The sequence below is a fragment of the Sphaeramia orbicularis genome, chromosome 1 (assembly GCF_902148855.1).
Source record: "Sphaeramia orbicularis chromosome 1, fSphaOr1.1, whole genome shotgun sequence".
Classification (NCBI taxonomy): Eukaryota; Metazoa; Chordata; class Actinopteri; order Kurtiformes; family Apogonidae; genus Sphaeramia; species Sphaeramia orbicularis.
In genome coordinates, this window is record NC_043957.1 from 17,019,698 (window position 1) to 17,033,326 (window position 13,629).

General features: G+C 40.0%; 2 protein-coding genes across 2 annotated transcripts in view; one reads left to right on the plus strand and one right to left on the minus strand.

Moving 5' to 3' along the window:
* Window positions 1–13,629, minus strand: part of ncf4 (neutrophil cytosolic factor 4) — a 90,360-nt gene that overhangs the window by 65,763 nt on the left and 10,968 nt on the right. Inside the window, exon 4 of the mRNA XM_030121594.1 lies at window positions 600–670. Within this exon, the coding sequence (XP_029977454.1) occupies window positions 600–670 (71 nt within the window). The remainder of the gene's footprint in view (window positions 1–599; window positions 671–13,629) is intronic.
* pvalb7 (parvalbumin 7) overlaps window positions 1–13,629 on the plus strand; it is a 108,157-nt gene that overhangs the window by 28,429 nt on the left and 66,099 nt on the right. The window lies entirely within an intron of this gene.

Consider the following 13,629-nt stretch of genomic DNA (forward strand, 5'->3'; position numbering starts at 1 on the left):
AAAGGGGCGACGACGAGGCGGTGGAGAAAAGAGTCGAAATGGTAAATGAGGGAGATTAGAGTGGACAGTTAGTGGAGAGAAGAGGGTGGGGATCAGAGTGGGTGTTTGATGGAAGAGGGGGAGAAGAATTTGGGTGATGGGGGAGATTGGAGGGAGAAGGAGTGGATGAGATGAAGCGAGAAAGATTACAAGAGCAAGGCGAGCGAAGGCGAGAGAGTGTGGCAAAGTGAGAACCATGTAGGTTGCGGGAAAAAAGCGTAAAGCAGAAAAGAGAAGTGAGTGAGTGGGAGAAAGAGAACCTGATTGTGTTTTTAGCGATGGAGCAACACTGAAACATGTCAAAAGTCCCACAACTACAGTCAGTCAGACGTGATGTGGGCACAGGGCAGAGCAAAGAGAAGAGAGCAGCAACGCCTACACATGCAGCTCCATCTGCAAACTACTGCCGAAATATCCGAGTCAGTGCTTATCCACCTACAGCATCACTCAGCCCACTGAGTTGTAGGCTACGCGCTGCACAAGATCGTAAGCATGCCAACAACTCCCATCCTTTGTGCACAGTGAAAGACCACACTGTGCATGAAATTAAATGCGATTACCTTCATGTAGTTGTTGAGTTCAGGGATTCTGCTCTCAGCAATCTCCTGTTTGTTCCCGATGTAGACCTTTCCTAAAAGAAGACAAAAATAATGGGAAATATGCAGGAAAAAGTCAGTCTTCACATATCTGTTCTTTCCCACTTAAAGGATACCTGTAGGGAATTTTCATTGCTAGCAATTTCAAAGGATCTCATATAATTCTTGCAGTTCCTTCAGGTAACATTGTCAAGTACATGCGAGTATTAAGTAGTCGCTTTTCCACTGACCCTCAAATTGCGCAAATATAACTTGTTTACCTAATGGAAAAATGACAATTTCGCCAAAAGTCTGATTTTTAAACTAGAAAAGCACTCAGAGCGCAGACCTCCACCAAGGTAGATCAGTAGCCCTCACCCCCCGATCACCACCAATATTTAATCATTTGTTGCTTGTGCCAGTATCAACATTTCCTGAAATTTTCATCCAAATCCATCCATAGCTTTTTGAGTTATCTTGCACACAGTCAAACAGACAAACTAACGCCGGCAAAAACATAACCTCCTTGGTGGAGGTAATTAAAAGTTTTTGTGCTGGAAAGAGGTGGTTTTTCAGGCGTAGCGCAAATGGTATATCACGCAAAACTGCAATGGAAAGACCTTTTTTCGCTACTAGAGTCAGGTGAATTTAAAAAATGGATGTTGATGGACGTTACAACAAGTGAAGAAAAGAAAAAGAAGAAACATGTCGCAGTATGTGTGGACACACCAGGAAACCCAATCATTTTTTAATTTAGTACAAGATAGAGAGGTAATATATAATAATAATGAATGTATCTGTAAATCAACACCATATTTACGTTCATCGCCGTGTTTATGGAATGACTTCTCATGTCATCTCGTGATAATAAAAAATAAATCATCGCATTTGTGATTTAATGGAAAAACCAACATTACGCACTTCTGTTTTTTCGACATTTAGTAAATATCGGTAAAGTTTTGTGCAGATGTCCAATGGAAAAGCGACTCGTCACTACTCCGTCAGTCATTCATGGTCAGAGACACGTTGCCTCCTTCATGGGTTGTTCCAGCACCAGTAGTGACACAGATTCGTTGTATTATCCGATGACCTGGGCTGTGACGGACTGGTCACTGACCCCGTGCAGCAGACACTAGTCTAAGATGACACATTATCGGACAGTGCTGGGTTACGTCTCTAGGACAATGGTTGAGTGCAAAGCTTACAGCTGAACAAAATAACCACAAACACATGCTTTCTACTCAATCTCGCTCACTGACTGCTGCTTGTTTACTCACACTCCATCACCCTGAATCAATGACAGGTACATCACTAACAGTCAGCAATAGCTGCTCCCCTGAGGTTCTGCCCCCGCCCATAATTCACATCATAAAAAGGTCCAGCGTGGTGCATGTATGGGGATTTTTGACTGAATTTGTGCTTCTCTTGCTTTTTACACAAAGCACAATTAATGTAAGCAGGACCAGTACGTGTACACTTTGATATGGGTTGATTTTTTTCTATTTACTAAGTTCCAAAGCTTTAAACTGAAGAACCACAAGGACTAAATGAATCAATGACTCCTCATTTGAAAGGTAATAACCTCCTTCCTGTTTTAGTATGTGGCTAAAATACAACCTGAACTACATCAGATTCAATTTAGCAGACAAAAGTTGTTTTTCTCCTTGATTTTTTTAACCTATTTTATAACAGGAATATAATTAATGATAGAATGGACCAGTCATATGACCTCATGACGCCAAACAGGTTGTGACAAAATGCAACTTTCTTGGTTCAGAAAATTATCTTTGGAATTGGCAAATATCTCATGTGTAAGTGGCGGCTCTCCATTTCAACAAAATGACAACAATCTACATGGCTGATAAAGGGCATAACGATACCAAGCAACATGTAGCCAAAAGTACTCATGAAACTGAACTTAACAGTATCTAGTGCATCTGTTGCTAACTGTGAAGAAGCTGTTAATCATTAGCTTATGGTACAGAAAGTGGCATTAGTATAACGATATACTGAAGTGAATATTAGGGATGTCCCAATCCGATCTAAAGATAAGTATCGGCTGGCAATTTGGCATTTTTTAGGAGATCAGATCAGATTTAGTCATGATATTCTTTGTTCTTGGGGGGTAAACAAACATCCTGCCCCCTCAAATTCAAGTTTCCGAAGGTAGGGAAAAGGAAAATGAGGTGCACAACAGCAGGAGACTTTGAGGAATTAGTAAAACGTCTATAAGTTTCACTTTCACTGCGCGTGTACTGTGCGTACTCATTATGAGGTATGTATGATAGTGATGCACGAGTTGGGTTTTTTTCAATCCACAGGGTTTTTGTGGACTTATTTGACCCGACCCGACCCACTCCGCAAATAAACTGACATTGTTTTGACCCACCCCAACCCGACCGGCAAGTAACCCGCTGATCCATCCAATACTAATATACGGCACAGAACACACCCCAGTATAATCCCTGGACGGACCTGTCCATAGACACGCTACAGCAGTGGCAAACATACGGCCCATGAGCCAAAACCGGCCCGCCAAAAGTTCTAATTAGACCCACAGTACAGATTTGGAAGGTGTAAAAAATTATACGAAAGTTATTAAGAGTCAAAGGTGTCATACCCCAGATAGCAAAGAGATACTGTGAAGGATCTGGAACAGAATCGCTCCCCGACTCGGCCCGAAACTGTTTGGCAGATCTGTCCCAGTGTCCAAACAGGTACTGCTCTGTGAAACGGATCGTCTACAGAAACGGTCCAGCCCAGCTCCGTTCAATCACATCTAGAATATACACAAGAATCATGTTGGCCCAGATTTGTATTACGACTCTGGTCCAGATTCATATTACAATTCTGGTCCAGATCAGCATTACAACTTTGAAAATCAGTCTTGGTTGTGTGATGGGAGACTGTTCTGGGCCGAATCAGAAAGCCAGCACAACTCCGGAACTGCTAGAGAGAGCTGCAAGACAGATCAGATGCAGATTTGGTCCAAAGTCAGAAAACAGATGTAAGCTATAAATGGATGTAAAGGCTTTAATGCAGATCCGGCCCAAAGGTAATTGTTATCTGGGACTTGTTTTAGTTCAGGTTCCATATTCAGCCCAATTGTGATCTCAAGTTAAATAACAGAATAATAACCTATAAATAATGACTCCAAATTTAAATCAAAATTTCATTGTAAAAAGTTAGTATCGGATCAGTATCGGAAAAGTAATCCTAAAAAAAAAAATCAGATCAGATTGGAAGTGAAAAAATCCAGATCGGGACATCACTAGTGAATATGGCTGGATACGGTTTTATAACATCTACAGAAAAGAAACATGTAGTAATTTCACATCACCAATACTAATTTTTGGAATTTCCTTTTCAAATTACATTTTTACCCCGGTTTTATTCACCCGTGTGAGTACAGTTAATGGCAAATTTTATAGTGGAGCTAAATTTACTCATTCCATGATCCCCTAAAAACATCATTTTTAAGAGTGTAGAACTTATTACCGTTCTTCCCTCAGGCCACACCCGTTCCAGTAAAAAAAATATGAAGCAGAGAACACAGACTCGTACAGCTCTAAATCAGGTCTTCATCCACAGCCATCTCACACTGCTGTTAAATCAAATTTAGCACAGTCTTAATGACCCTCAGCCTTCTCTGCTCCCTCAATTTCTCTCATCTCATTCAGTCTTGACTCGGCACAATAACTCATCCAATCACTCGCAGATGCACGTTCACTCATTTACCAACTTACATGGGAATCATTTGCCCCCATGCGTCCGTCTCCTGCAACCTTATCGAGGAAATCAATCTTTTGACCTTGAATTTGTACAATAGTGTTGTAGTAAAGACCAGCTAAACCATAACCAAGTCATGACAAGACCAGTACAGAGACCAAGACCACAAACAAAAGACATTAGAGTGATCAGGTTTTTCATATACTCGCTAAAGATGTTGTCCTGATGCTGTACTTGTACCGATTTTCACCGTTTTTTTTTTTTTTTTTAACTTTCTTTATATTTGTTTTATCAACAGATGATACAACACAGAAACTAGGGATCACTGGCTGAACACAAAATATTTAAATGGCATATAGTTTGATTATGCATTGTTTTGTTTATTGTCCAGCCATTTTCTCCAGCTTCTTATGAAAATATGTTCCAGACCAGTAAAATAATAACATGGTAATCGATAAATAATGTCTATTCCAAACTTTTCTCTTAGTTTTAGAGAGAAGAAAGTAAAATTACATAATGAAAATGTTTACATTGATCCTTTTTTTTTTTTTTTAAATGTCAATAACATGAACATGACATTTCTTAAGACACATGCATTTTTATTAATGTTATGCCTCAGTTTATTATTCACACATGTACATTATAACTTTCATATCACAGTAGATGTACAAATGCACAAAACATTTAGTAACAGGTAGAATATTGTTAAAATTGCACTATCCCTCAGAGGCATAAGTGGGTCTAAAATGACCCGGTTACTTTTTGTTTTTTTGCAATATCTTTGTAATAAAAAGTTATCACATATTCCAGGTATTCCTCAAAAAACATATTTATATCATGCTTTAAATTTAAATGTTTAACATACCTCTTACCGATTTTATGAAATTGTAGTTTTTGCATTACTACTCGAACCTTCCATAGGTGGATGAAAAATGACCTACATTCATTTTCAGTGGAATTTCATCTGAACCTTTGATTCATTCTACAGCAAAACCAAAGGACTCACTCACTCACAAAATGGATGATAACATTATTCTGTTACTGTTATATATCATTATACACTATATATATATATTTTTTTCTTTTCAAATTTTCAATTTTCATTAAAAAATTGTTAAAAATGGTTACAAATAAAACAAAATAAAAATAAATGAAATCATTCTTTTATGGACCAAAATATAATACAAATTATTTTTAACAATACAAAATACTGAAAGTGGCATAAAAATACACTGATTTTAACACAAGTCTTTTTTGACCCATTTATGGAAGAGCATAGGGTCCAGACACACATGCATCTAAGGATTAAAAAATTTCATGTTCATATTTGTTCAGGTTACTCAGACTTTTTGTGAGAGAATAGTTTGTATGATTAAAGATTTTGAAGTAATTTGACTTATTTACATGAAAAAAAAGAGAAAAATTTGGAGTTGTTCTTATTTACAGTAAATTACAATAGTATTGTATTGGTCTGGTCCAGTTGAGATCATATTGGTCTCTATGTGGCCCCTGAGCTAAAATGATTTTAACATTCTTGATTGTTAATATCGTCAGTGTAATTTCATCCCATGGACCGGGTTGGACCTTTTGGTGGGCTGGTTTTAGCCCACGGGCTGCATGTTTGACACCCCTGCTGTGTAGGTTGTCACATTCATACATACACATTTATATGTAATTAAAGTTGCAGCCTTTTGTAGTAATGTAATCGCACAGGCTCATGCCAAGATTTGATTAATTGACCAACTTAAATGTCCATGTTATTGAGCCCCAGAGGTCTGACTTTGACCCTAGAGTGTCATATATACTAATCAAAAGAATAATGTAAAGACATGAGAATCAGCCGAGTCTATAACGGTAACTCAGCAGTAGTCCTCTATACTATACTTCAGTATCTATTTATATATCAACAAAGAAACATAACATCTATTAATTTTCATTTTTACCAGTAAAAACTGTGTCAGTTTGTCCAAAAAGACTTATCTCTTCTATTTTATTCCATCAGGATTTTTTCCTTCTCCAACCCATCACCCATCTCCCATCTCCCTTCTATCTTCCTCTTCTCCCCGCTGTCTTTCTTATTCCCTTTCCATCCTGATGAGATCTGGCACTGCAATTAAACTCATCAGATCTAATATTATCCAGCAGACTCCTCAGTGGCAGATGCTAAATCAGAGTTTGTAGAAAAGTAGAACTTTTCCAATATAGCAAGTGAGAAAGGAAAAACTGATGCGTGTTCTCCTGCAGGATGTATATTTGATCCTATTATTTAGATTTCATATAAAAGCTGTGGTGTTTGAGCAGATGAAGCACATGGAACAGTGGTGCAACAACAGGCAGAGACGGCTGTTAAATGATCTCCTGTCAATTCAATGATATAAACATGGATTCAATAAGTAAAGCCACGGAAGCCATGTCTATATTGACAAAGGTTTTACTGTAGACGCACTTCAATGCATTTAATACAAAAAGGTTATTGGATCACTGGTGATTTTCTCTGAATTTCTTGTTGCACATGATGCACATCACCAAGACCAAAACGACCAACACCTCAGCACATTTTACTTCAGTCTTCTTCTTCTGAACTGCTTAGTCCTCGAGAGGGTCATGGGGGTGTTGGTGCCTGTCCAAGCTACCTGGATGTGCCGTCAGTTCATCGCAGGGCTGACATAGGGTGTATTCACACCTACTTCGTTTGGTCCATTTAAAACAGACTGGAGTTCGTTTCCCCGGAAAGTCCTGACTTTTTAGGTGTGAATACAAACATACGAACTCTGATTCAAATCAAAAAAGCAGACCAAGACCACCTCCGCTTCCAAGCGGACTCTGGGCCAGTTTGCTTCTGGTGTGAATATAACCGGCCTTGAGCCGAAACAAACCAAGGAATCATGCACCTTTTTACCATGCGCCTTTTTGTGCTTGACGAGCCATCGTAGCTGCTGGAAATAGCCAAGCCGCACGGGTAGGCAGAGGTAATAGCAGCAGCCATGAGCCGTGGAGCAATGAAGAGACTGAATGTGTCATTGTCATGTGTCATGTGTCAAAGCTGGCTCCAAATGAGCTATTCTTGACAGTTAACATAATTTTCATAAATTTGTGTCTGTAAAAATAGAATACATATTTCGAAAATAACTGTACATAGGACTTCCATGTTTGTTTTCACCAACACCCACCATCTCTGATTCATCCCGTCCCAATATTTCTGTCGTATGCTAGCGCAGTTTGTCACAGTTTGCTTCTGTCTGCCTGTGTTTACTCATTTTGGTCCACTAGCAAAAAACGCAATGAGAATGCGATCTGACTCAAACAGTTGTGGTGTGAATGCTTCCATAGAGACGAACACTCACATTCACACCTATGGACTATACACCTATAGATTAATGCATGTTTTGGGATGGTGGGAGGAAGCCGGAGTACCCGGAGAGAACCCACACACCTGCAAACTCCACTCAGAAAGGACCTTCTTGGTGTGAGGTGACAGTACTAACCACTGCACCACTGTGTCACCCTCGCCTCAGTCTTCAAGAAGGAAAAGTATTAGAAGAGGTAAAAATCACCCCAGTCTGGTCAAATAGTCGCCACTCAACTCCATACACACTTAATCACAAATAGTCTCTACGAGCCCTTCCAGTCCGGTTTCCGCCCACACCACAGTACAGAAACCGCCCTTCTAAAAATCACTAATGATCTCCTCCTTGCAGCTGATTCCGGTTCACTATCCATCCTGATTCTTCTCGATCTGAGTGCAGCCTTCGACACCATCTCACACCCCATCCTCCTCAGTAGACTCTCATCTATTGGCGTCACCCATACTCCCCTCCGCTGGTTTCATTCTTATCTGTCAGGCCGCACTCAGTTTCTTTCAGCTCAAATCCTTCAGGTCAGATCCCACCCCAGTTACCTCAGGTGTGCCCCAGGGCTCCGTCCTGGGGCCCCTTCTTTTCATCATTTACCTTCTCCCCCTTGGCAATATTTTCAGAAAATTTAATATCCATTTTCACTGTTTCGCGGATGACACCCAGCTCTACCTCACCACCAAACCTTGCTCCACACTCCCACCCTCCTCCCTCACCTCCTGCCTCTCTGAAATTAAACTCTGGTTCACCTCCAACTTCTTGAAACTCAATAGTGATAAAACAAAAATGCTCCTCATTGGCACAAAATCCACTCTCTCCAAAACCAACACCTTTTCCCTCATTATCGACAGCTCCTCAGTCTCCCCCTCACCTCAGGTTGAGAGTCTGGGTGTCATCCTCGATGGCCTACTGTCTTTCCAATCCCACATCAATAACGTCACCCGGTCTGCATATTTCCACCTGCGCAACATAAACCGTCTTCGCCCTTCCATCACCCCCCATACCACCTCTATTCTTGTGCACAGTCTCGTAACCTCTCGCCTTGACTACTGTAACTCCCTCCTATTCGGTCTCCCCCAAAAGTCCCTCCATAAGCTCCAACTGGTCCACAACTCTGCCGCCCGCATTATCACCAAAACCCCCTCCTACCACCACATCACCCCTATCCTCCAGGAACTACACTGGCTCCCAGTTAAACAGAGAATTGAATTCAAACTCCTCCTGTACACATTTAAATCCATTCACAATCTCGCCCCTCAGTACCTGTCAGACCTCCTCCATGTCGCCACTCCAGTCCGTTCCCTCAGGTCCTCCTCCTCTATCCACCTCACCGTGCCCCCTATCCGTCTCAGCACCATGGGAGGCCGAGCCTTCAGCCACTCTGCTCCTCAGCTCTGGAACTCCCTCCCACCATCCATCCGTAACTGTGACTCTCTCCCCACATTCAAATCCAGACTCAAAACTCACCTGTTCAGAACTGCCTACCCCCCATAAACTCTAATCTCCATTCTACTACTTCATTTCTATATATAGTAATTATTTGTTTTAATCTGTTTATTTCTTTGTATTTTATGGATTGTTTGTTTTATCTTGTTGTACAGTGTCCTTGGATGTCTTGAAAGGCGCTTATAAATAAAATGTATTATTATTATTATTATTATGTTGAAGCTGCAGAGACAGTTACAATGACTTCATGTCTGGAATGGTCCATTAGATGATACAAGTCCTTTTCCATTTTTTGTCTACCAATTTTAAAACAAAAATCAAAATACAAGTCACTTTGCATTTTTTATTTTTTAATACCAAAATGGAAATCGGATGGTCACAACTTACACAGACCCAGGACCTTTGGGTGTGTAGACTTTATATTTCCATATTTTCTGAGTGTGTTACTGGGCACGCTGAACATTAATCTAAATATATTTCATTTATCAAATAGTGTTCACTGGTCGAAAGCTGTAATCATGTCTGACTCTTCGATTACCGTGTATACAGATTAAGTCGAACCCTGAAAAGATCAGCGAATCCACACAGGTTTGTAATCGAAACACGCAGAAACTTCCCTCTGTCCACTTCTCACCCAAATCAGTGGTCCGAGCCTCGTGTCGTGAGGCTTCAGGCTTTTATTGGTGCACATGTTGGTTTGAGGCCTCAGATAATCGATAGAGACACTGACGGCGGCTCCAGACAGACAGACTTATGGGAAAACAATGAGCTGCAGAAAAAAACTGGAGCCACAGAGCAGATGAGGACAAGAGGACGGATGGACTGCAGGCTCTGAATGTGTGAGAAAGAGTGGAAATGGACGTCCTCTTTCTGTGAGTTTATTTTTTTAGTCACGAGCTACTCTGTAGATTAAGGTCATGATGGTGTCTGACTTTAATTGAATGCATCCATTTATTGTAGTCTGAGCAGATACTGCACTGAGCAAAACACTTAGATCCAGGCATTTTTGCTGCTTGAACTGGAAGTGGAGTCAGATTACCTCAAAGTTTGTTTGATCTTTTCTGTCTTTGTCCCAAACTTGTTCAGTAGAAACAAAGAAAATGGTCAGTGGAAAAGTTCAAACACAACAACTACTATTTATACTGCTGTTACTAATATACTGCTACTACTACTACTATACTGCTGCTACTATTACTACTATTGCTACTACTACTACTACTACTACACTCCACCACCACCACTACTACTACCATCACTACTAGTACTACTAAGGATGGGGATCAAGAACCGGTTCTTTTTGAGAACTGGTTCCCAGTAGCTCGATTCCTTGGAATTGTTTGCCTGCCCGCTTAACGATTCTGCTTATCGATTCCGTCTTTGTTGTGCATGCACGATGACGTCACACGCACGCTGCATTGTTTTGGTCAGAACGTAGCTAACATGGTGTTGAGGCAGAAACGGTCTAAAGAGACGACACCAGGTCCACTTACTTGGAACACTGTCAAAGCTTCCATTTCTTCAAAAGGGTGGAATCCCTCCAATCTGCTCAAACATTTGTCCATAGCATGTGAATCATTTACAGGAATGTCACGTATTTGATACTCAGCGGCGCTTGTGAATGTAGCGGCAGAGTGAACGCCAGGCCGGTTCCGGTGTGGGCAACAAACGTCGTAACTCCTCAAATACAAGTTTCTGAAGGTAAGAAGGGAAAGGAAATGAGGTGCACAACAATGGGAGACAAGCCGAGCCGAGTCGAACTGGTTCCACGTAGTAGAAATGCAGCAATAAAGGAATTAGTAAAGTGTCTTTAGTTTTACTTTCACTGTACACCCCCTCCCCCGAACCGGCCCGGCGTCATCTGTTATTATTATTTGTACATACTGTATATGTTATATTTTCTGTGCAGAGATGGAAATATAAAAGACAGTTAATGCAAACACACCCGTTTGTACTCCTTTATTCCCTCACCCAATGAGAATCAATAAGAGAATCGATAAGGAATCGGATCGATAAGCAATATTGATAATGGAATCGGAATCATTAAATTCTTAACGATTCCCATCCCTAAGTACTACTACTACCATGGGGCGGCCATGGCTCAGGAGTTAGAGCGGGCTGTCCAATAACTGAAGGGTTGGCAGTTTGAATCCCGCTCTGTCATGTGGCGCTGTGTCCTTGGGCAAAACACTTCACCTACCCGTGGTGGACAGAGGGGTCGTTTGCCCAGGGCAGCCGCGGCTATAAATATAGTTTACTACCAGAGTGTGAATGTGAGAGCAAATGAATCATGGATCAATATTGTAAAACGCTTTGGGTGCCTTGAAAAGCACTATAGAAATTGTCATGGAAGTTTCTAGCACTCTGGACACAATTTTGAAGCACAAACACAAAAAGTCACTGAATTGGGGTTAAGCAGATATATTTTTTACATATGCAAGAAATACTGAGACAACAGACCGCAATCGTCCAAAGCCCTGCCCCCTGCTGTCTGACCAACAGAAGAATTCTTAAAGCTTATATAAGTTTAGTATTTTCCCCTGTTAGGTTAACTACCAATTGACTGGCTACGTTTCAACTCCTATGCACATATTTTACCTTAAAAATTTAAAGGCCAGTGAAGTAGTCCTTAAAGAGAAGGTAGACAGTAAGTCTCTGACTCATGTATTTGTGGACAGTGAAGGAAACAACAAGCTTGACATGTTCACAGCAGGTGGTCATATGTCATGTCATGTTTAAAATGGGAACACTGGACACTGCAATATTCTACTTTATTCGTCAAAATCTAACCCATTATTACGACCATCACTACTACTACTACTACTACCACCACCCCTAGATGCGAAGGAACAGGATGATTAATTGACTTTTGGATTTTAGGTATCATTTTTGGAATAACTCATCAGCTATGGGCAGTTTCATCATGTTTTGTGTTCCTCAGCATTTTTGTCATATTTTCACTAATTATGTTGCATTTCAGTTACTGTTACTAAATGTGTCCCATGCAAAGTGAATTAACTCCAGTTTCATTTTTTTCATGAGCTTAATTAAGGACCTAAAGAACCACCAACTGAAAGCATCTACTGATTTAAAATGTTTAATACCTGTTGATCCACTAATCCTATCAATACATGTAAATAATTGGTGTAAAATACAGTTTGTCAGCTTTTCATGGTCATCAGATATGACCCATTTGGATGTTCAGAGGCTCCGTAGTTACCGTGGAAAAACCATCATCTTCTACAAAATTGATTCACCAGCAAAACCCTTGAAGTTTGATAAATGACAGTCAGTGGATGGACTTTGTTTTATGTTGAATTAATGATATATTTTCCTGAAAAAGTCAGTTTTGCTTCAGTTTTCTCTGTTCTGACATTAAAACCTTTGAATTTACTCCGAGCTTTTACAAACACCTAGATCACAGGTGTCAAACATGCGGCCCGGGGGCCAAATCCGGCCCACCAAAGGGTCCAGTCCGGCCCCTCGGATGAATTTGTGAAATGCAAAAATTACACTAAGATGTCAACAATCATTTTAGTTCAGGTTTCACATTCAGACCAATTCAATCTCATACAGGGGTTGGACAAAATAATGGAAACACCTTAAAAAAAAAAAAATCAACAAAATATAATTTAATATGGTGTAGGTCCGCCTTTTGCGGCAATTACAGCCTCAATTCTCCGAGGTATTGATTCATACAACTTGTGAATTGTTTCCAAAGGAATTTTAAGCCATTCTTCAGTTAGAATACCCTCCAACTCTTTTAGAGACGATGGCGGTGGAAATCGACATCTTACTTGAATCTCTAAAACTGACCATAAATGCTCAATAATGTTGAGGTCTGGGGACTGTGCTGGCCATACGAGATGCTCAACTTCATTAGAATGTTCCTCATGCCATTCTTTAACAATTCTAGCTGTATGGATTGGGGCATTATCATCTTGAAAGATGGCGTCCCCCTCCGGAAACAGTGCTTGAGCCATAGGATGAACTTGGTCGCCCAATATGTATGTATGCATGTATGTATGTATTATCTCCATGAAATGAATAAAAACTAGTATTAGAGTAGCCAAAATGTTAGGTGTTTCCATTATTTTGTCCAACCCCTGTAATAACCTATGAATAATCACAACTCCAAATTTTCGCTGTGTAAATATAAATGTTTTCATGTGTTTACACTAAAACAAAGTATAATTTTGCAAAAAATCTGAATAACCTGAACAAATATGAACAACCTGAAATGTCTTAAGAGAAGTGCAATTTTAATAATATTCCACCTGTTACTAAATATTTTGTGTATTTGCAGATCCACTGTGATCTGTAAGTTATAATGTATATGTGGAAATGATCAAGTAAAGCGTAATAGTGTTAAAATTACAATTTTTTTTCCAGTTTGTTCATGTTATTCACATTGTTTGAAAGGAAAGTTTGTAGATGTAAACATTTTCATTATGTAATTGTACTTTTTTCTCTGTAAAACATAGAGAAAA